The sequence below is a fragment of the Xenopus tropicalis genome, chromosome 7, assembly GCF_000004195.4.
Source record: "Xenopus tropicalis strain Nigerian chromosome 7, UCB_Xtro_10.0, whole genome shotgun sequence".
NCBI lineage: Eukaryota > Metazoa > Chordata > Amphibia > Anura > Pipidae > Xenopus > Xenopus tropicalis.
The window spans coordinates 67,286,286-67,310,770 of NC_030683.2; the positions used below are offsets into that span (position 1 = coordinate 67,286,286).

Sequence of the window (24,485 nt, forward strand, 5' to 3'; positions counted from 1 at the left end):
TACATAGGGCAGCTTATCTGCCCGTGTATCAGGCCCACAACTAGCCTGCCAGACTGATAATCTATCCGACAGTTAGCCAGATAAAATGGGCCAGATTTATCATTTTTGTTGGACAAGGAGTACATCGGCATGTTGATACTGTTCTCATACAACAGTTCTCTGCAGGCCCCAATGGATGGCCAACAATACGATCAGCCAAATTTGCCCCTGAGTGGCCAAATAAGGCCCAGAAATGGAATCACTTAGTAAGACTTTCAGGCTTGTGAAACGATAATCCACCTAAAAAATACAACTGAAGCAACTTCAAATACCACGTACATTAATTATGAATTTTAAGTGATTTTAATTGGTTTTAATGTTAATGTACATTTTATAACTACAATCATGTTCATGAAAGCAGGTACTCAATGAGCAGTACTCCAAGCAAGCTTAAAATAAAAAAGGTAGAGATTTAATAAAATGCAACGTGAGGTAGCCTAACACATTGTGTTTTTCTAACACACAGTAAGAGTATTGAATCTAATGTGTTTTTAAAAGGATATTTATTAAGCGGTGAACTCTAACTATTATTAAGTATTATTTTTTCATAATTTGGGTGGCTTTCCCTTTTATATACAAAAAGACACTAAAATCACCTGATATTTAGACAGGTTTAGTTGGTTGTAAGTAAATTAAATTAAACTGTTTTCTGGCACATAATAATGAAAAAAAAAGAAATATATATATACACTGCTCAAAAAAATAATACAAAAATAATACATCCTGATCTGAATGAATGAAATATTCTTATTAAATACTTCATTCTTTTCATAGTTGAATGTGCTGACAACAAAATCACACAAAAATTATCAATAGAAATCAAATTTATCAACCCATGGAGGTCTGGATTTGGAGTCACACTCAAAATTAAAGTGGAAAAAAACACTACAGACTGATCCAACTGTAATGTCCTTAAAACAAATCAAAATGAGGCTCAGTAGTGTGTGTGTGGCCTCCATGTGCCTGTATGACCTCCCTACAACACCTGGGCATGCTCCTGATGAGGTGGCGGATGGTCTCCTGAGGGATCTCCTCCCAGACCTGTACTAAAGCATCCACCAACTCCTGGACAGTCTGTGGTGCAATGTGGCTTTGGTGGATGAAGCGAGACATGATGTCCAAGATGTGCTCAATTGGATTCAGGTCTGCTAGCATTGTGTTGCATTAGGAGGAACCCAGGGCCAACCGCACCAGCATATGGTCTCACAAGGGGTCTGAGTATCTCATCTCGGTACCTAATGGCAGTCAGGCTACCTCTGGCGAGCACATGGAGGGCTGTGTGGCCCCCCAAAGAAATGCCACCCGACGCCATTACTAACCCACTGCCAAACTGGTCATGCTGGAGGATGTTGCAGGCAGCAGAATGTTCTCCGCGGCATCTCCAGACTCTGTCACGTCTGTCGCATGTGCTCTGTGTGAACCTGCTTTCATCTGTGAAGAGCACAGGGCACCAGTAGCGAATTTGCCAATCTTGGTGTTCCATGGCAAATGGCAAACATCCTGCACGGTGTAAGCACAACCACCACCTGTGGACGTCGGGCCCTCATACCACCCTCATGGAGTCTGTTTCTGACCGTTTGAGCAGACACATGCACATTTGTGGCCCGCTCGAGGTCATTTTGCAGGGCTCTGGCAGTGCTTCTCCTGTTCCTACTTGTACGAAGGCGGAGGCAGCGGTCCTGCTGCTGGGTTGTTGCCCTCCTACAGCCTCCTCCACGTCTCCTGATTTACTGGACTGTCTCCTGGTAGCGCCTCCATGCTCTGGACACTACGCTACTACACGCTGTCCTTTGGAGATCTTATCCGTTCATTTGGCTTTAAATATCATCGGTATGCTGATGATATCCAAATTTATTTGTCGACCCCTTCGTTAACAGTTGAAACTGAGACTCAAATCTCTAACTGCCTCCTGGCTATCTCTAATTGGATGAACCAACGCCACCTCAAACTGAACCTAACAAAAACTGAACTAATGATCTTTCCGCCTAAGCCTGGTCCTACCCCCCCCCTTTTCTGTCTTTATTGATGGCACCCTCATCAACCCTGTCGATTCAGTGCGTTGTTTGGGGGTGATCTTTGACTCCAGTCTCTCCTTTTCTGACCACATTCAAAACCTGTCACTTTTTCTTACGCAATATTGCCAAAATCCGTCTCTCTACTGCAACAGCTAGGCTGCTCATGTATGCCCTCATCCTATCCTGACTGGACTACTGTAACCTGCTACTAACCGGCCTCCCTAACTCCCATCTTTCCCCCCTACAGTCTATATTAAATACTACTGCCAGAATTCTCCTCCTCCCATCCAGGAGAGTTCAGGCCCTTCCCCTGCTAAAGTCCTTATCATGGCTTCCTATTAAACAAAGAATATCTTACAAACTCCTTCTCTTAACTTTCAAAGCCCTCCATTCCTCTGCTCCTCACTACATTTCTTCCCTTGTGTCTCTGTACGTTCCTGGCCGACTCCTTTATTCCTCGCAGAGCAATCATTTGGTTGCGCCCCCAACTACTACTGCTGTTTCCTGCCTTAAACCTTTCTGCCTTGCTGCCCCCTACATTTGGAATGCCCTCCCCAATTTCCTCCGGAGAGAATCCTCCCCCAGTCTTTTTAAAACCAAATTAAAAGACTACCTTCTGGAGCACTCACCCAGCAACCGATCTGGGAAATAACACTTAGGGGCACATTTACTAAGCCACGAACGGGCCGAATGCGTCCGATTGCGTTTTTTTCGTAATGATCGGTATTTTGCGTTTTTTTCGGAAAAATGTCGCGACTTTTTCGTTACTAATACGATTTGTGCGAAAAAACGCGAGTTTTTCGTAGCCATTCCGAAAGTTGCGCAAAATCTGGCGATTTTTCATAGCGTTAAAACTTGCGCAAAAAGTTGCGCTTTTTTCGTAACGTTAAAACTTGCGCAAAACGTCGCACCTTTTAAGTTTTAACGCTACGAAAAAGGCGCAACTTTTTGCGCAAGTTTTAACGCTACGAAAAAATCGGGCGATTTTGCGCAACTTTCGCAATGGCTACGAAAAACTCGCGTTTTTTCGCGCAAATCGTATTGGTAACGAAAAAGTCGCGACAATTTCCGAAAAGTCGTAAAGACGCCGAAAAAAAACGCAAAAAATACGAAAAGTCGCAAAATGTTCGTTTTCAAGTCGGAATTTTTCCAATTCGGTTCAGATTCGTGTCTTAGTAAATGTGCCCCTTATATTGTAGTGTCACCCACTGTGACCTACAGCACTTATATTTGCCTATTTGTATCTGTAAGTTACCCTCCCATATAAATTGTAAGCTCTACGGGGCAGGGACCTCCATCCTCTTGTGTCTTTGGGGCTGATTTACTAACCCACGAATCCGACCCGAATTGGAAAAGTTCCGACTTGAAAACGAACATTTTGCGACTTTTTCGTATGTTTTGCAATTTTTTCGGATTCTGTACGAATTTTTCGTTACCAATACGATTTTTGCGTAAAAACGCGAGTTTTTCGTATCCATTACGAAAGTTGCGTAAAAAGTTGCGCATTTTGCGTAGCGTTAAGACTTACGCGAAAAGTTGCGCATTTTTCGTAGCGTTAAAACTTAACGCTACGAAAAATGCGCAACTTTTCGCGTAAGTTTTAACGCTACGCAAAATGCGCAACTTTTGTAAAGGATAGGAAAACTCGCGTTTTTACGCAAAAATCGTATTGGATCCGAAAAATTCGTAAAGAATCCGAAAAAATCGCAAAACATACGAAAAAATCGCAAAGTACCGATCATTACGAAAAAAACGCAATCGGACTCCATTCGACCCGTTCGTGGGTAAGTAAATCAGCCCCTTTGACTCTTAAATTATTGCAACTGTATCTTGTATTTATATTTATTGTTATACTTTGTATTTATCTATTATCTTATTAACCCTCCATTTGTATTAATGTATTCTACTGTACAGCGCTGCGTACATAAGTAGCGCTTTATAAATAAAAATATACATACATACATACATACACAGCAAACCTTCTTGCCACAGCTCGCATTGATGTGCCATCCTGGATGAACTGCACTACCTGAGCCATTTGTGTGGGTTGTAGACTCCGTCTCATGCTACCATTAGAGTGAAAGCACCGCCAGCATTCAAAAGTGACCAAAACATCAGCCAGAAAGCATAGGAACTGAGAAGTGGTCTGTGGTCACCACCTGCAGAACCACTCCTTTATTGGGGATATCTTGCTAAATGCCTATAATTTCCATCTGTTGTCTATTCCATTTGCACAACAGTATGTGAAATTGATTGTCAATCAGTGTTGCTACCTAAGTGGACAGTTTGATTTCACAGAAGTGTGATTGACTTGGAGTTACATTGTGTTGTTTAAGTGTTCCCTTTATTTTTTTGAGCAGTGTATATATATATATATATATATATATATATATATATATATATATATAAATTTTACCAAAATGTAGCTCAGTTATACATCCTGATAGCATACTGTATATACATGGTACAAGTAAATAAATAAGAACTTGTAATAACATCAGAGGGGAATGTAATATATGGAGACTTAAAAATCTTATTCAGGGAAAGAATGTGTACATTAGTCGAGTGTAAAAGGTCAGGCCTGGGTAATATAACAGAGCTAATGTAAGCTGTTGCTGTTTACAATTTTATTTAATAGTTGTACTTTTTTTAGAAGGTGATAAGCACCACAACATTTTCTAAAATGAGTTGCTGCATCTTAAAATAGAATGAAATAGTTGATTATCAAGCAGCCATTTTATGATATATGATTAGTTGGCAATGTAAGAACCAAACCATACATGTAAACCTAACAGGAGTAGAGTAGGAAAGCAGTTGTCTTGGTGATGGAAGTTTGCCACATTTTCCCAAAATTTTTAGTTAAAAATAACATTGTTTACTACAAATAAGTTGCAAATTGATTTGTCTGCATATTTCCTCTCATCTTCCAATTTAAGGGAGACCTGTCATCCTAAATAAAAATTCCAAATCCTTTTTTATCATGTTAGTTAAGCAAAATAAACTGTACTTACACTATATAAATTATTACAATTGTGTTTTTTTCTGCCTTGGAATTCACAGCAAGTGGACAGCAGACAATTCTGTAGGTACTGTTATTAAGGCAAGCTTTGTATCACCCCAAAATCTTGTGCACCAGAATGAGGGATCTGATACCCACTACCATAGACAGGCTACACAATTAAAGACTGTAAGAAAGGAGCAGGAATGAGACAAGTACTGTCAGCGCCAGATTTGTCATTGCGGTGCCCCAAGGCCACCCCCATTCGACCCCCCACCCACGATGTGCATTTGCACGTTCATTTACACTTACATACAGAGCAGTGGGGAGAGGTCCCCATTGCTCCGTATGGGAGCAAGTTTTGAGTGTGGCTTGGGCGGCATGTTGCCCCTAAATTTGTGCCGCCCTAGGCCCGGGCCTTTGTGGTCTTGCCACATATCTGGGCCGGAGTACAGTCACATCTAGGAAGTGCTAAATAAAAGTAATTGACTGCCCCATCTCTATTTCTGAACTGAAGTGGGGCAGGCAATATATGATTGACAGCTAGAACTGACAGTTAGAAAAAAATTATAGGTATTTTAATGAAAAAAAACAAACAAGAATTTGGGTTTTATGTTTAATCTGAAAAAATACTGTCTATATATGTTGTCTTTTAAACCATCAGTCCTGGTGTCTCATACTATAATCTTCATTTTAGTAGGATTAAACGCAGACTTTCCCTACCTTATTTAAAGAATCATTGAAGCCATCGTAACTTCTTTAATGACTTAGAGTTACAGTAAATTCTGTAATTTGATGTGGCAAATGTGGACCTGAAATTATTTTGCACCTATTATTTTTGCACATTAGTATTAATGCAGTGCAGGGATTGGTTAGAGTAAATGGATTCAATGCTTTTTATTGGCTTGTACCATTTTCTTTAGGGACATTTTTAATGAAAAATGTTGGCATAAACAAAAAAATGCATTGGGTGGTAATTATATTTCCATTATTTAAGCTCTCACAATGGACCTGCAGAAGGACAGTTTAACTTGTGTTTGTTAACCAGTTTTACACTTAAGATTCTACCCTTTTTTGTGTCATGCTCATTTTCAGTCCCACTTGGTTTTCTTTACTTAATGCCTTAATCCTAAAGGTCCCCATACATGGGCCGATTCTAGTTGCCGATAACGGTCCTTTAGACCGATTCGGCAGCTAATCGGTCCGTGTATGGGGACTACCGACGGGCCTGCCCAACCGATATCTGGCCTGAAATCGGGCAGATCTCGATCGGGCAGGTTAGAAAATCTAGTCGGAAACGACTGCCCCATTGCCACCAATATAATTCGATCATTTGGCCCCGTGTATGGGCACCTTAAGAGGATCAATATATTTTTATTTTGCCTATAAAGAACAACTAGTTTTATTTCTACTCATCCTCATATTAACAGTGCTAACATCATATCGGCATTTACAGTGCTATTTTCTTCAGCATGGACTGTGTTTAAACTCACATATTTATAGACTATTGAATTATTGGCCCTAACAGTTGTTCTGAACTCTATGAAACTATTGTCCTATCAGGCAAGGAGAAGGTATAATACAATAGATAAGGCAACTGGCTCACCATACATTCTTCAATAGATTCAATAGATTTATGACCACCTCTTGTTGTTCTTGTAGGTGTGGGATTTTGGTACTAGTAAATTTACCTACCATGATTAATCTCAAAGAGACTGCTGCTGAAAGGATTAGTGTCATGTTTAATATCATTAAAGGAGAAGGAAAGGTAAAAACTAAGTAAGCTTTATCAGAAAGGTCTATGTAAATACAGCCATAAGCACTCACAGAAATGCTGCAGTGAGTTCTCTGTCAAAAGAAACAGGCTTTGTTGTCCCTTTGTTTTCCTGTGCCAGAGACACACATCTCTCTCCGCTCTCCTGCTCCCTCTCCCCACCCTTAGGAATGTGTGATCTGAGCCAATCAGCAGGAAACTTCCTCATAGTCTTACTAACTGAGCATGTACACCGGTCTTGGTCTTGGTGCAGGAGCGAGGCATTAAGGGAACTTTCTTTACAGAGCTCAGCATTTTTTCTCCTATGAGGCTGCTGATCATCTGAACAGGAGAAATATGGGGAGACTTAAGGGCACTGTTGAGAGACCTGAAGGTATGCCTGCAGCTTGAGATTAACTCTTTATTAGCCTTTCCTTCTCCTTTAATAATTATGGAGTGACTGTGAATTTTAAAAACCAGGGCAAATTACTGTCTAAGTTTTTTTGCACAGCTTGGCAGAATATGGGCACATTTATACAAACACAGAGTGCAAAAACCAGCGCCCTTACCTTTACTCTGTATTTTAGGCTCCATCCAGAAAAATATGCAGACTCTTTTTATTAACAGGTGGTGGTCACCAATGCATTCAGGCAGGCAGGCAGGCAGGCAGTTTGAACACTTAAGTTTTTACATACAAATCATCCTCCTTCCAAGGACTTTCCAGGGCAGTTGCACAGCTTAGGTAAATTATCTCTAAAATTCTGCTACCATGGAACTAGTCCCACCTATCCACTCCACTGGTCTGGTATCCACTCTAGTACACCTCCACTCTTTTTAGTAGTCCGGTACTCCTCAGTGATACCCCTCCACTCTTCCCGAATAGGACTTTTCCTATCTACGGATTCTGCCCAGAAGCCTTTTACACTCCTCCTAGCTGTTACTCTACTGGCGCTGGATTCCCTGACTAACGGGGTACCTGTTGGAACCTGGTTCCCCTTTCTCCTTATTGGGGTGGAGGCTGCTTATTCTATCTACTCTAACTGACTTGTGTACGTAATGCTTGCTATTACACCCTTCTAACCTATGCTAGCTATTCCTCTACTACTGCCCTGGTCCTGACTCACCTCCTGTCAATAGATGTTAAATCAACCACACCCTTCTGTCAAAGACCCTGAACCTGGGTGTGGCTGCTCTTTTTATACCTTCCTGCCTGCAATGCCCTCTGGTGGCCGGTGGTCTAAATTACACTTGGCTATTTTAATTATACCCAAGTTACTATACTAAACAAAGCAATAACACTTTCATAACACTTTACAAATTCACCAGAACACATATTAAAGGAGAAGGAAAGGCTAGTAAAGAGTTAATCTCAAGCTGCAGGCATACCTTCAGTTGTCTCATAATGCCTCACTCCTGAACAGACACCCATATCAAACTGAGCATGCTCAGTTAGTAAGACTGTGAGTTCTTAGCATTCTTGAGGGAGGGGGGAGCAGGAAAGAGCAGAGAGCAGAAAGCTGCATGTCTCTGGCGCAGGAATTACAGACACAGCTAAACTTTTTTCAGAGAAGTCAGTGCAGCGTTTCTGTGAGTGCTTATGGCTGTATTTACATAGACCTTTCTGATAAAGCTTACTTAGTTTTTACTTTTCTTTCTCCTTTAAGCATACAAATTTCTCCTTCTCTTTGCACCAACATTTTCCACCTCCTTACAAAGTAATATTACAATCATGCAAATAATGAAAAAAACGGTGGAAACATACAGAAAGAACACCAATTTGTTTGTGCAAAAATACATTTTGATGCCCACAGTCAGACTTAGGGGTGGAGATCTGATTGGTAATAAATACTTCTGTTGTGTGAGACTAAATTGAATATTGCGGGTGACCGGGTAATACAGGCTGTACTGTACTGTCTACACAGAAGGTTCCAGTAGTATCATTTGGTTATCTAGCTGTGTACAGTTTGTACAGAACATTGCAAACTGGTCAGTTTATTGGTTTTTAGCCATCAGCACAGTTTGGATGAATACCTTGACATAACTAGACTTGATAGCACTTATTAGCTACAGTATTTCCAAGAATTATTTTCGAATGATGAATAAGCGGTCCCAGAATGCTTAATGAGATGTTCTTATGCAAAAAGTTGATTGTACCTCCTCTTCATTTTGACAACTTTTTCCTATGAGTATGTATGTATAACTGTATCTATAAGGATAGACAGCGCTGTACAATTTTAAAATATGGACAAGTACACACATGGATAAATAAGTATAAATGTACAGAAATGAATGCTGAAGACACACGGAGCTACTAGTAGCAGCTACTTGTCACAGCTATAAAAATAGACAATGCTGATTATTTACTGACAATTGTCTCTTTGCGTGTTTTAGCAGCATATTCTATAGCAGGGTATTTTCTGGTGTTTTGTACCTGTGACATGTAGCTGCTACTAAGTTGCTCTGTGTGTTCTCGCCCTAAGTGCCTTGTGGTAAATGACACAGTAGACAGGAGTTCCCTGCCCTGTTGAGTTTACAATCTAAGTGATACAATTCATCAGTACAGAGAGACTTAGAGGAGCATAAGCAACACAGTTTGAGATGAGACCACGTGAAAAGAGGATTTATACATACATGGAAAGGTTTTAGGCTGTGGTAGAAGGGAAGCTTTGCTCGGTAATATAAAAAGGATTGCAGTCCTCTTCAATTTTTGTATTGCTACCTCCATCTAGTGTTCACTGTTTGTATCTTTTTTTTCCTTACAGGTTTCCCTCCTTTCAGCTTTTCACAAGGTCCTGGGAAGTGAAGGGCTTTGGCCCTGAATCTCTTTGACCTCCCTCTCCCTTCAGGGCAGCTCCTGGGATCCCCAACCTGCTGCAATGGGTGGGTTATAATCACTGGTAAGAGGTGATTGTGTGAGCTGTTCTGTGTCTCCTGCACCTCTTTGTCTGTATACTGATCTCTCTCCTGTCTGCTTTGCTGTTCTCTGTGCTATCGGGGTGTCCTCCTCAGGTAATGAGGAGCACTGGGGTCAGCCCACCCTGGAGATGCTGAAAAGAAGGGACATTCTGGCTATTGTGCTGATCGTTCTGCCCTGGACTTTACTCATCACAGTGTGGCACCACAGCACTCTGTCCCCGCTGCTCACTGCACACAAGGGTGAGGAGACTCTGCAACCCCTTCTCCCATCAGCCGTCACATCATGCCACTGCCATGTCCTTTATTCACCATCAATCTGTGGCTTTATCTTAAATCACTGACCACGACTTCAACATTACTCATAATCACCAGGTTGCCTTGTGTTTTATTTATGTTGTTTAGGCTACATACATGAAGTAGAAGAAAAATATTGATGCATGTTGTTAGGAAGATAGGAGAAATGGGGAACTAGGATATATCTTGTTTTAAATTTAAGGGAATTCAACACACACAACATGTAAACACATATACCCCAAAAAATAAGGTTAAGGACATTCCAGAGAGTGAAATATAGAACTGGAAATATAATAAAAAAGAACATTTGGGAAAAGTATGAAAAATATGGTAGGGTTTGACATGGCAAAAAGTTATAGAGCATCTTGGTTAATTATTACTTTCTCACCACTGACATTATCCATTATTAGAATTCAATTTTTTTTAACTATTTAGATTTTTCATTTTTATTTATATATACTTTACAACATAAACCTTTACTAAGCTTTTGCTTATAACAATCCAGCCAGTGTGCTGCATATTGACAGAGTACCAAATCTGTTCAGCACTGTAAAAACAAAATATTCACAAGGTCATTGTTAATACATTTTTCTTCATGCCAATTTTTTCCTTGATCCCTATTCTTGTCTGTAAAATATTGTAGCAACTGTAGCAACCAGCCTCTCCTGTAAGCATTTAATGAAAGCATTGCTTCTTCAGTTCACTAGAAACAAGTACACATACTAAATGGACAAAGAAAGGGGTTAATTACTGGGATGACATCTATTTTTAGGCACCTTCCATGTGATTATAATAGCTAACCGTGGACCAGTGCACTTTTTCGCTAAAAAATGCACCAGCCTGGGGTCCTGTTTTAGTGAGCACAACACTGCCATATTGTCTCTTGTCGAACGTTTACATGCAGCTGCCCTTGGCAGCACACAAACATTGGAATAAAAATTTAGATTTTGTTGTTTAAGTTCAGATTTTACTCAGTAGAAGAGTACTCTGGGCTAAAGCAAAGAGGAGCTCAGGCCAGGGGTCTGAGATTAGAGGTTATTACTAATTGGCACCCCTAAGTGATTATACTCTTTCTTATGATTTGTACACGTGCTTCTTTCAGAAGGGAATAAATTCTAGCAGGAACAAACTAGAATAGAATGTTCCCGTCTCTTGTTGCGGGAACATGAACTGACACTTTAAAAATAATACATTTGTAGTTATTTAATTTTTCCCATGCTGTATGAAGTCATAATGAAGTCAGGAATCCACAGTGAATGAATCCTGCAGGGATTCTAACAGATATTGCATAACTCTCTGGTATGTTAATGGCATACTATTATATGGCTGATAGGGTCACAAATATGCAATGCAGTTTGCTCAGCTGCAATCTCTTTGCTCTGGATGAAATCGAAAAAAAAAAATATTTGAGTATGTTACAGCAAATATAATTATACAGTTGGCATAGCTTTTTGTAACAGTTTGATACGAATGATTTTGGCAAAGAATAGCCATTAGGAAATAAAACCATCCAAGTACATATTAACAGTGTAGGATTAACAGTGAAATGTTCATTGTCTCTGTGGCTTATCATAAAAAGTAACTTCCCTGATTATAAGAATGTCATTTCTTACACCAGGCATGACCCTGACTCTGCTTTGTTCTTTACAGAAGACGGGAGTGAGGGTCGGAGGGATGTGAGCCAAGGCTCTGATTCCAGGGAATATTGTTCCTCTGACCGGGATATTGTGGAGGTTGTAAGGACAGAATATGTGTATACACGGCCCCCACCATGGATGGGAAACCTTCCTATTATCCATGTCATTACCCCAACATACAGCAGACCAGTGCAGAAAGCTGAGCTGACACGCCTATCCAACACCTTATTGCATGTACCCAACCTGCACTGGATCCTGGTGGAGGATTCCCAAAGACGCACTCCTCTAGTCACCAGATTGCTTCAGGATTCTGGCCTCAACTACACACATCTCAATGTAGAGACACCACGTAATTACAAACTAAGAGGTGATACTCGTGACCCACGTATACCTCGCGGGACAATGCAAAGGAATTTGGCCCTGCGCTGGCTCAGGGAAACCTTCAATAGAAACAACAGCTTACCAGGAGTTGTTTATTTTGCTGATGATGATAACACGTACAGCCTTGATCTGTTTGAGGAGGTGAGTATTGAAGTGTAATTCTAATCTCTGATTACCTTATGAGCCAGTACTACAGCTGGGGTACATTAGACAAGTCTTTAATTATAAATGTACATGCTTGTATTTTTCATCTGGACTGGTGTATAAGATGAAAGATTTTCATTTGTTGTATCAAAAAAAGATTTTGCTGTGGGGCCCAGAAACTTTAACTTACACCACTGCTTAATAACAACCAAATCAAATCTCTACTGCTCTTTCATTACATGCTTTATTCATGTCTTCAAGGTATCTCCCAGGCTGCACCCAACCTGTCTCTCTTGTAATACTCCTTCAAAACATCTTCTCATAAAACCTAATTACTTACCTCTCAAAGCTATTCTAAATTATTATCGTCTTTAATCCAACTTTTCTACAATGTGTCTCATTCTGCAAGTTAATATTTATATTTTCAACTTTTTCTAAATGCTTGCTGATTCATAAAATTGTTGTATCCTGAAGAATACTGTACAAGAAACCTTTTGATGTGTCTTACATGGACAGAATATTAAACATTTTTAAATTATTTTATTTTACATTTTTAAACAACAGTACTGCTTATTACATGAATACAAATGTCTGATGTAGGTACAGGTATTGGACACCTATCCAGAAACCCATTTTCCAGAAAGTTCTGAATTACAGAAAGGCCATCTCCTATAGACTCCATTTTAACCAAATAATTCACATTTTTAAAAATGATTTTCTTTTCCACTGTAATAATTAAGCAGACTTTAGGTAGGAGATTTGAATTACGAAAAGACCTCTTATCCGGGAAACCTCAGGTCCTGAGCATTCTGGATAATGGGTCCCATACCTGTAATGCAAGTCATTTAGTTATTACATACAGAAGGTTTTTGCAGAAAGGTGCCAGCACAGCATCTTTTAAGATAACTAATGTCTGGACCATGTTAGGGTAATGTACTTGCATCTCTCATTAGGGAAATGTAAAAAAAAAAGTCTAAAGCTGGTCATACACGCACCGATACTATCATACAAAACCTTGTTTCATGCGATATTCGGTGTGTGTATGGCGAGACGCCCGATATCGCAAAAGCATTGGTTATCAGTCATCTCCCTGACTGTGTGCGACAATGGCGTCCAAGCAAAATCTGCGTTTAGGGCTGAATCATCAGGAAAAGGTAGAGGGTGTAACTGTAAGTATGACCACCTTTAAGTTTTATAATTGTCTAGCAATCTATAACAACAGCAGGTAACATTAATTGGTCAGCTGTTTAAATACACAGCTCTGATTGGTTGCTATGAATTACTAGATTTGGGCAAGCGTAAGACTCTTTAGTAAATTACCACTTGTCAATAAACGAAACTGAACAGTTTGCTACATTCTGATAAAATATACAGTATGCAGAGTTATGTAACAGACGGCAATATGTTTGCCCAGGTGCAGTTATCCATACAGATGTACTGCTGCCATGAGGCAAGTTGAAAAACTCACTTTTTTCCACCCCTGGTAACTTCATGAGCTGAAATTCTGATTCTATTGCATTCTCTGCTCTAGTGATGCAGCCTCCCTTGACTCACTCCAACACAGAAACTGGGCAAGAGGGGTAGGCATCAGCTAGGCCTAAGGTACTCTGTGCTGAATTGGCCCTGGACCCATAGCAACCACTCCAACAAGGTAGTTCAAGCCAAACATCTTTTTGGTTGCTTTGGTGTAATTCACAGGACGGTGTGGGTGTAGCACTTAAAGGAGAAAGTAAGGCAAAGTCACTTGGGGGTGCCAAAATGTTAGGCACCCCCAAGTGACTTTAATCGCTTACCCCGTACCCCGGGCTGGTGCCCCTGTACGGAAAAAAATGCACCACCCCGGGGGAGCAGCGATCGCTTCCTCCTTCCAGGTTCCCTGCGCACGCATGCGCAGTAGAGTGAAAAGCCGAACTTTAACAGAAAAGTCGGCTTTTAACTCTACTGCGCATGCGCTGACCGCTGGCATTTTCAGAAAGGAAGCAGGAAGGAGGAAGCACTGCGCTCCAGGTACCCCGGGCTGTTTTCTCCGTACAGGGGCACCTTGGGGGTGCCTAACATTTTGGCACCCCCAAGTGACTTTGCCTTTCCTTCTCCTTTAATGCCACAGAAAAAAACATTCTGGACTCCTACATTTTGTAAGTGCCTGACAGGGCCCTCTGGCTGTAAGAGAGCCTTTTAGTTTTCTGTAATATGCATCATCATTTTCAGGTTTCTTAGAAGAAAACCTGAAGCTGAGCTCCTATGGTATGTTAAAATATCACAGCTTCCCAGTATTTCTTTGTACAGGTATAGGACCCATTATCCAAAATGCTCGGGACCAAGGGTATTCCGGATAAGGGGTCTTTCCATAATTTGGATCTCCATACCTTAAGTTTACTAAAAAATTAATAAAACATTAATTAAACCCAATAGGATTGGTTTTCATCCAATTAGGATTATTTATATCTTAGTTGGGATCAATTACAAGGTTCTGTTTTATTTCTACATAAAAAAAGGAAATCAGTTTTAAAATTCTGAATTATTTGCTTATAATGGAGTCTATGGGAGACGGGCTTTCCGTAATTCAGAGCTTTCTGGATAACAGGTTTCCGGATAAGGGGTCCGATACCTGTAGTTATTACAGCCTGCAAGTGTTCACTGCAATTCATTGTAGTCTTCAAGGACCACCTGCAATAAACACACCCTTTCAGTATGACAGAATTTTCCATCCCCGACACAATATCTAAAGGACCCTTTTCTGTGCATTAGCCTTTCGGTGCATCTCCAGTAAGGTAGATCCTGCTTTGGCATTAAATTGCTGTAAAATATTCACAAACATTTTTCTTTTTGCTCCATCCTTGCAGAATGTAATAATAACAATGAAAAACTTGTACCAACTTGAACTTTACATAAGTTGTATAATTTGTATGGAGAAATGTGCTACTTCACATTAACTAAAGTGCCATTCTGGAAAGACAGTTTAACTTCATACGGATGAACCAAATAATGCTGGAGATGTTTCACATATAAGGGCTTTTATACAGAGGTGTTGAACATTCCTATGCTGTAGTTTTTTAAGGCAGTCTGTATGGGACATCTGAAAAGAATGTGTTCCTGTTCCCCATGTGGAACACATAGATAAGTCATTGTCTGTGTGTAAGAGCCCTTAGTCCTTTTGTCGGCAAGTGAAGGAAATCTATACCCCAAACAATGTAGGGCTCTATAAAAATATATTGCATAAACAAGGTCCTTTGTAAAACCCTGCTTCATCTAAATAAACCATTTTCAGAAAAATATATATATTTGTTACTAGTATGTGCTATTGGATATTCCTAAATAGAAAATTGCCATTTTAAGAATTAAAGGCCACCCCTGGGATCATAGGATTCCCAGTGCACACAAACAAGCCAAGGCTCATATACATGCTAGGCCACATCAGCCAATTAATGGACAGAGTTCGGACTTTTGCTTCCACACTTCATCCTGTTACAGTTAAAACTGCATTATTATTGGTCATGTGATGTCTGAGGGAGCACACAGCCCATCAGAAAATGGTGCATCAAGGGAAAGGATGTAAAAGGGCAATATTTACTGATATATATTTCAGTTTAGCAAGATTTTTTAATAGGTCACTTAACATAATATAAACTATCTGATGGTTAAGTATTCATTCTGGGGGTATAGTTATCCTTTAAAATCAAGAACAAAGAAATCAATAATGCATAGCTCCAAACATAATGAAAATGTAAATCTTACCCCCATCTGGGCCAGCTCCTCCAATAGAGACCATTTTGTATTTTTTATTTATGTAGTTCATGTGGTTTTAATAATTAGCCTTACGTTTCTGTTTCCAATATTCAACTGAAGATGCTGTTTGTTTCTTGTGGGTTACTGACCAGACAAAAACAGAACATCTGTAAGAGTTCAATTTTATTGTTTTTCTTGTTTCTACAATTTATCCTCTGTTCTGGCTTTAAAATTGCTGTTTGATTGCTGGGGTAATCATGTAGCTCAAAGATTTACCACCTCATCTGTCAGACTTTTTTCAACAAGTACATATAAATGGGTGATGGCACACAGGGTGCTTTGGTGCTTGAGTGAAAAATCTTCTTTACATGCACCAAACTGTTGTAATCCTGCCAAAAATGGCTTTGACCACATTTTCACACTATTACACTGGTTCGCCCTATTTAAAGTTTTTTCAGTTCACAGGAAGGCATTTTCAGGTACTTTTTGCCTAAGGCCAAGGCTGGTTTGCAGAATTTACAGATGTCTTGTGTTTGTATTTTAAAATGCATTTCTAATAAATGTATGTAAATGTCCATATCAGCATATAACCCCTATCCTCCATATGTAATAAAAGGCACTATGTTTGCCCAAGAGCAGTAACCCATAGCAACCAATAAGATGTTTGTTTTTAAACAGGTGACCAGTAAATGCTGCCTTCTGATTTATAGCTATGGGTTACTGCTCCTGAGCAAACTTTCTTACATAAAAGACAATTGCAAAAAAATATAATTTTCTGTATCACTATCAGCGAACATCATTTGAAATTTATTGTTCATTAAAGCACAATATTTTGGGTTGTCTGGATACTTTGAGATATAAGTCATGCAGAATGGCCAATCCATTTTACATAAAGACACTTCAAAGGGTAGTCATTGCCAATAGATCAATTGTAGAGGTGGGGTTCTCCCAGTATTAATGTCTGTTATTGTCTGCTTACACTGCCTATTAGATGTCTCTCATGGAAGCAGGACCATTATCCAATTCTTTCCTTATCTTATACATTGTAAATGAGGCTTCACCGCAGCGTGGGAACTGTTGACCTGACTTACTAACATTGTTGAAACTTTTGGGGTGTACATTTGCACTGACTGCTTTAAAGAGATAGTGGCAGAAAGAATATTGTCTAATTATAATCAAATGTTATCATTTATCATCTCTAGATGAGAAGTACAAGGAAGGTATCAGTGTGGCCTGTAGCTTTTGTAGGAGGTCTACGATATGAGTCTCCCAAAGTTAATGCTGCTGGAAAAGTTTTTGGATGGAAGACTGTGTTTGACCCACATAGACCATTCGCTATTGACATGGCTGGCTTTGCTATTAATCTTCGTCTCATCCTTCAGCGTCCACAGGCTTATTTTAAATTAAGAGGAGTTAAAGGAGGTTATCAAGAAAGCAGTCTGCTGAGAGAGCTTGTGACTCTAAATGACCTGGAACCCAAAGCTGACAATTGCACTAAGGTATGAATAACCAGACCAGTCACTGGAACCCAGAGATACTGACACCAAAAATTAAACCTTTTTTTACATCTATCATAACATTTTATTTCCATGAAATATAATTTGCATTAAAAGTATTTGCCCAATGCATTATCTGTCTGATCCTCCATGTTCCTCTATGAGGAGGCTGCCATATTTGTGCAGCAGTAGGCCATTAGCATTAGAAGCTATAACTGACAGGTTGAGAAGGGACAGTCAGGCTGGCAAAACAGTTACAGAAGCAAATCTATCTCTGAAAAAACATGAAACTTTTTATGTACATTAATATTTTAAAAAGTAGTTTTTTAGTGTCAGTATCACTTTGACTGTTTCAGAGAGAAGAATTGGTACTTATCCATTATCTCTATTAAGCAGGAGCTAAGTATCCAACAATGACTATGAGCTGCAGCAACCTGTGCATTTCGACTCTAAAGAGAAACATTTTGTAGTGTCTCACTCTATTTTATGGCTCTAGCGTAAAATGTTTCACCATTCAAAAGAATTTGTAACTCTAAGCTTTCCAATATACAATAATATAACATTTTTGATCGTTTTCAATTCGGTTTTGGTCTCCGGTGCTCAAAAAGAATTTTACTAAGACAATCCAAGCAAAAAACTGGTTAAGAGAATGGAAGGTATCAGTTAGGTGATAGGCTAAAATTTAATGGCTAAAAATTCCATGTTTTTAATAATGTACTTACTGCACCAGCCTAAAGTTTTACCATCTCAATAGCAATGACCCAGGACTTCAAACTTGTCACAGGGGCTCGCCATCTTGGAAAGTGTCTGCAACACTAACATGCTCCATGTGCTCTGAGCAGCTGTTGAGAAGCTGAGCTTAGGGGTCATCGCAAATTATAAAACAGATAATGAGAAATAAGCTGATGCTACAGGGTCGGCAGTATATTGTGAGTCAGTCCCTCAGTTCAGGTACCTGACAGCAGCACAGAGAATGTGCAGGAAATTAGCAGAAAAGAAGATGGGGGTGCTACTGGGGGCATATTTGGAGGCACAGATCTTCCCTGCTAAAGGTCTGTGGTTGCCTTGGGCTGGTACAGAAGCCCAAAACATAATGTCCAACATTTCTGTCATACTATTTAAGTTAGGCTTTAGTCCTCCTTTAAGGAAGCATGTATAAGAAACAAAAGGAGCACTCCCTACAGACAATCAACTGCCCCAGGTGCTGGCCAGAAGTTTATCTAAATGAAGGACAGCGTGCCGCACACACAGGGACTTCAAAAATCTTTATTAATCCAATGTTTCAAACACTAAATGTGTTTTTATTAATCCAACGTTTCGAATGCTAAATGTGTTCTGAAGAAGACCAATCCGAATGCGCCCAAATGCGTTTTTTTGTAATCATCGTGCTTTTTGCAACAATTTCGTACCTAGCGCGACTTGTTTGTCGCTTTCACGACTTTATTGTACTTTGCGACAACATTTTCGCGACAGTACGTATTGTTGCACCGAGTACGAAAGTTTCGGATTCCTTCAAGCTTCGGTATCGTGACTTTCCTTGGGCCAGGTTGGAGCTGCACAGAGCCATTGATTCCTATGGGAGGCTTTCAAAATCATGCACGGAAGGATCAAAGTCGGAAAGGTTTTCTTGCATTTTACGATCGTTCTGATACGAAAATTTTGTGACTTTCAGATCACCAATACGATATTACCGTGACTAATACGATTTTTTTGTAAGCATTTTCGGGATTTTTGCGATCTTCAGAAATTATTGTATCCAATCCAAATTTGTCCCATTCGGGATTCAAACTCGTCTTTTAATGAATCGGCCCCTAAGTGTTCGAAACGTTGGATTAATAAAGATTTTTTGTTCTTGTTTAAGTCCCTGTGTGTGCGGCGCTCTGTTCTACATATATATATGTATTTACAAGTGGTAGAGAAGAGCACAACTCTAAAAAAAAGTGTGCCAAGGTGCTGGTAAATAGAAAAAGGATAGTACTGCACGCGCTAACTTGTGAAAAATGTAAAATTTATTGAAAAAAATCTGACGTTTTGAACACCAACCAAGAGCTTATTTGATGGACTACAGCAGATCCCATAGGCATGTTTACATAGAATACGTCTATACATTGAGCATAGCACATAGCCAAGGAAGAGAGAGAAAGTATGTAAAGTACTAATTTGTACAAAACATAAACATAACGTAGTTAAAGAAATTTCTACTGTACCATAGGAAACCAATCGTGTGGCTTATTCTTAAAGTAGGTTTTGAACTAAAGGGGCGTTATCCACTTCCATCTACTGATATCAAAGGAGAATTATCAAATCCTTGCCCCTGCTAAGGTACAGTATAATTAATCCTTTTGTATGCAAAGGAATCCTATTGGGTTTTTTCACATTTAAATTATTTTTAGCATTCTTACAATATAATTATCTAAATTACTGAAATGCCCCTTATCAAAAAAAAGTCCAGGTTTCGAGCATTCTAGATAACATGTCCCATACCTGCACTACCATAACTCCTGTATGCTTTTAGACTGCCCCAGTCCACTTTCCACAGCAATTTCTATGCAAACTACAGAAGGAGTTTGTTGAAAAAAAAAAAAAACAGCTGCATTAATTGATTTGCTAATACCTTAGCAACTACGCGGTATCAACTTTTCCAATATAACCTACAATTTTATATAGCCACTGCTTTGTACTCAAATATGTATGAATCTTGATATGGCTAAGCGCTGGGCATAAACTGAACAAAATTATGTCCATCAAGTGTTAAATTATGGTAACTCTATGGGAAACCTTTTCTGAGCTTCTGATTCTATATCTTCCTTTCTATTCCCAATGGCTTCTATTTCTACACTAGAATTATTTATTCCAGGTCTAAACTTTTCCTAATGGGGCACCTACCACTGCATTTTTTTGTTAAAGTTGAGAAAATTGCAAACCTTCTTTGACCTCTAATTACAAATTCAGCTTACTCAAAGTGCTTACGAATACATACAAATAAGATACCTTAGGTCCACTAACAACACAAGAACCAACATTCCTGGAGAAATGGCTAACCAACACTCAATCTACTAGATCAGTGCTGTCCAAGGATGGCTCCTAAATTATGGCTGCACACCATAAATGCTTTTAAAATTACCGGCCTTAAAATATGATGATAAAAGGGCTTTAAAAAGTGGTACACACTGTCGTACATCTTCTTTTTCTTCTTTAACTTATGAAATGTCATGTTTAGGACCAGTGGTTGATTAATGTTTGTTTTTTTTAAGATTCTGGTGTGGCACACTCGGACAGAGAAGCCAGTGCTTGTAAATGAAGGGAAAAAAGGGTTCACGGATCCCAATGTGGAGATCTAAGAAAAGCCAACGCAGGTAAGAGAATAATGGTGCTTCATATGTAATTTAATAAGTGCACTGATGAACCTTGTTATACAGGTATGGGACCTGTAATTCAGAAAGCTTGGGACCAGGAGTTTTCCAGATAAGGGGTCTTTCTTTAATTGGGATCCCCATGCTTAAAGTCTACTAAAAAATATTTTAACATTGATTAAACCAAAAGGATGGTTTTGTCACCAATAAGAATTAATTATATCTTAGTTTGGATCAACTACAAGGCACTGCTTTATTATTACAGAGAAAAAGGAAATCAACTTTCTGGATAAAGTGTTTCCGTATAATGGGTCCCATACCTGTAGTAATACTAACTAAATTAAGAATGAGGAAGTATTGGCATCAATTTAATGATTGATAGCTCCCTGCCATGCACATAATAAATTCCTCCTTTATGATGTTTTGAACTGGGTCAGGCTGCCCAGGATATGGTTAGTCCCCATTTTGTAAGAAAATACCCTGTTACAGGGTGTTGAGTACATTTAATACTAGTAAAAATGTTTAGTTAGGTGCAAACAAATTTATGGTTGATAAGTTTTTGTACAGGAAATAGATGAGTGCATTTGTTATTGCTTTAAATTTAGCAATATAGTTGGTTAGTATAGTCTGAGATGGTTTAAACCTTTTAAGTGCCACACTTAGAGCTGAAGTACAATATACAGGGCTTGTAGCCTATTTTTATGGGTTCTGTTGAACTGAAACATGTGATATGTGGTATCAAAATCCAGTATCTATTATTAGAAATGCACAGCATTGTTTCAATACAGTAAAACCAGATTAAAAACTTTTTTTTTGTCTTTTTGAAAACAAAAGTACTGGCTGGTAACTAAAAGAATACATTAAAATCTTGTATATCTCACTCCCTCAAGAGTTTTCTATTGCACTTCAAATGTCCACTCATACTGCAGGATTGGATCTTTTCTATTCCTTTTTACTTTTGTACACTAGGGGGCAGATTTATAAAAATGTGAACAAAAGGAATTCTGGGAGTGAATTCCAAACTCTTAAAAAAATCCCATTTACATGGGTTTATCCTATAGGCTACAGCTCACCCACTGTAAATGGGATTTTTTTAAGAGTTTGGAATTCACTCCCAGAATTCCTTTTGTTTGCTTTTGTCAGTATGAGGCAGTCTCCTTAACCTAATTTATTTGTTTGTAGAACCACATGGTGACTCTACCTAAGCTGATCAGAAAACCCTGCACTACACTGATGAGCCCCCAAGAAGGGCGAAACCGGTCTGTAGTTGGGAATCTGATCAGCTATTGTCCTGGCTTCAGCTTCAAACCCAGTGGGTGAGCTGTAGCCTATAGGATAAACCCATGTAAATGGGATTTTTTAAGAGTTTGGAATTCACTCCCAGAATTCCTTTTGTTTGCTTTTGTCTGTATGAGGCAGTCTCCTCAACCTAATTTATTTGTTTATAAAAATGTGAGGAATAGAGAGTGGGTGAGTTTTTCTGTGGTGAGTTCTAAACTTACATTATGATAAGTCTGCCCCTAGATGTCACTATTGCAACAGAAACACTGTTTTTTTAGAAACTGCAGCAATGCTGGAATTCAGGGAAAAACACGTCATTATTAAAAAAAAACATGAGCCCTTCCATTTAAAGCAAATAATTCTAATTTGTAAAATTGATTTAATTTTTCTCTGTAATATAAATCAATAAGTATATTATAATATAATTATAATTAGCTTGTACGTGTTGGTAACTAAACTGCAGGAATCCATATTGGTGGCAAAAAATCCTATTGGGTTTATTGTTTATATGATTTTTAGCAGACTTAAGAAATGGTGATCCAAACAAAACAGTCCCAGGTCCCAAACTTTAAATCCCATAACTGTGCTCTGTTTTTTATTTATTTATTTTTTTTCAATCAATTCCAGTGTATTTAGTAGCTTTTTGTAGAAAAAAAAATATTTCACTCTTTTTCTTTCTGTCATATTTCTATTATAGGGACTGCTTGCAGGCATGGTACTTTACATTCTTTGGGCCTATTCTCAGCCTGGTGGATCAAGAGAGTGCTTTTGGAAGCACTTTCTCCAGCACTTACATCCACCTTCCCCTGCCCCGCAGCTTGCACGGGACTCCATGTGTATGTCATTTTATCCAAGAAGCACAGCACATGTGATGGAGGGAATGATGGAGATGGCAAGGCATGAAGAACCCTGTTTTATAGTACCACAGCTTAATCCTTGGTGTTCTCCCATGCTGCTCGAATGATCTAAGAATGGAGCAAAACCTAGGGAAGCTAGAGGTCTAGTGATCTATCTGCCACCTGCAGGAAAGTGTAAGCGAATGCCCCCACTGTAGTGTACCAACTTTTACAGACCTGCAGAGCAAGGATAAGATCTGCTGCAGAGAGTGGGTTACATGTTCCACAGGCAGGGAACCTGGTGGGATACAGGATGCATAAAAACTGCACAATGCCATGTATCACTGTAGTTTGCATGCTCACTGAAAATAAAGAGCAGAGGAAATTCTAGTCATTATTGCCACAAAGGTAGATATTTGATTGTTGGATATTTTAAATGGGTATTTTTTCAAAGAAAAAGAAGACTGGAAAAACCCTTCAGTCCACATAAACAACCAACAAATTTGTAACTTAGCAAGCACTGTGTCCAGGCATAATACTTGAAAAAAATGATTGTCAGTTAGTGAGTAACAATAGTGAAGCACCAGTCATGCATATAGTCTTGCTTATACCTAATTCAAATAACTAAGCACAGCTCAGACACTAATGTAAACATAAACTCAACTGGGTAAGTACTGTACAATAACCATGGAAATAGTTACTCCAAATTTATCGGAACCTTGGACTTTATAAGAAGTTTGGACTTTACTGAAAACGGGGAATAAATAGGGTAGCCCTTAAAAAAACACCCTCCTTATAAATCAATTCACTCAATAGGCCAGTATTCCAAGTTCAGTCTTTTATAAAGCAGCCCCTTTTGTGTTAATGTTGCTAAGTATCTTCTTAGTTTTAGTTTAAGGATCCTATATTTCTTTAAAACATGGCAGATTTAGGCCTATTTATTAAATAGACAAACATATCACTTACATTCCACTATTTTGCCTAATCACAACATAGAATCTTGATACAACATGCAGCAAAATGTTGCATTAAATTGAGCTGTATCAGGCAAGGGCAACTTTGCACAGGTATGTCAAAGATGAATCTGGAAATAAATTATCAGATTGTCTATATGGAATAGGCCCATTTTATAACCAGGAATTTAATAATTGCATTCCATTGCAAGTTACATGCATGATATTCAAAATATGGTTTGTAAAAAAATGTACATGCAGCACTCAAAAGAATGGATAACCATTAGCAACCAAACAAATAGGACGGAACAATAATCTAAAGAAGTTAAAAGTCCTGAAACAGTAATTAAGGCAACATTATTTATTCTGATAAATGAATCATTTCTGCTGGGAAATTTTGTGTAGTATTGAGTAACGAAGCAATGCCCTGGATCCAAATGAAAATGCTGAATATGAAAGCTCTTTTTTATATGATGCAAATTTTTGTACACTGCACTATACAAGCATAAAAAAGCCTTATTATAAGAATGTGTGGATTCTCCCATATGTATGTAAGTGGGATGAGTGCATATAACATTCATTCTCTCTGTGTCTATCAAATCTAAATCTTAATAGGCATTATAAGTAGACTTTGACAGAAAAGCTTTTGAAGACCAGTGTTGT

At 38.8% G+C, this 24,485-nt stretch overlaps 1 protein-coding gene across 3 annotated transcripts in view; it reads left to right on the top strand.

Annotated features, from left to right (window-relative positions):
- The window catches only part of b3gat1 (beta-1,3-glucuronyltransferase 1), a 63,998-nt gene extending 40,735 nt beyond the window's left edge, over positions 1 to 23,263 (top strand). Inside the window, exons 2-7 of one of the 3 annotated variants that reach the window (XM_012965833.3) lie at positions 9,568 to 9,702; positions 9,815 to 9,961; positions 11,666 to 12,174; positions 17,106 to 17,402; positions 20,654 to 20,755; positions 22,731 to 23,263. In XM_012965833.3, coding sequence (XP_012821287.1) covers positions 9,850 to 9,961; positions 11,666 to 12,174; positions 17,106 to 17,402; positions 20,654 to 20,740 — 1,005 coding nt within the window. In that variant the 5' untranslated portion in view covers positions 9,568 to 9,702; positions 9,815 to 9,849 and the 3' untranslated portion in view covers positions 20,741 to 20,755; positions 22,731 to 23,263. The remainder of the gene's footprint in view (positions 1 to 9,567; positions 9,703 to 9,814; positions 9,962 to 11,665; positions 12,175 to 17,105; positions 17,403 to 20,653; positions 20,756 to 22,730) is intronic. The other 2 variants (NM_001097340.1, XM_012965834.3) reach the window with 2 other exon arrangements.
- Positions 23,264 to 24,485: the final 1,222 nt, after the last annotated feature.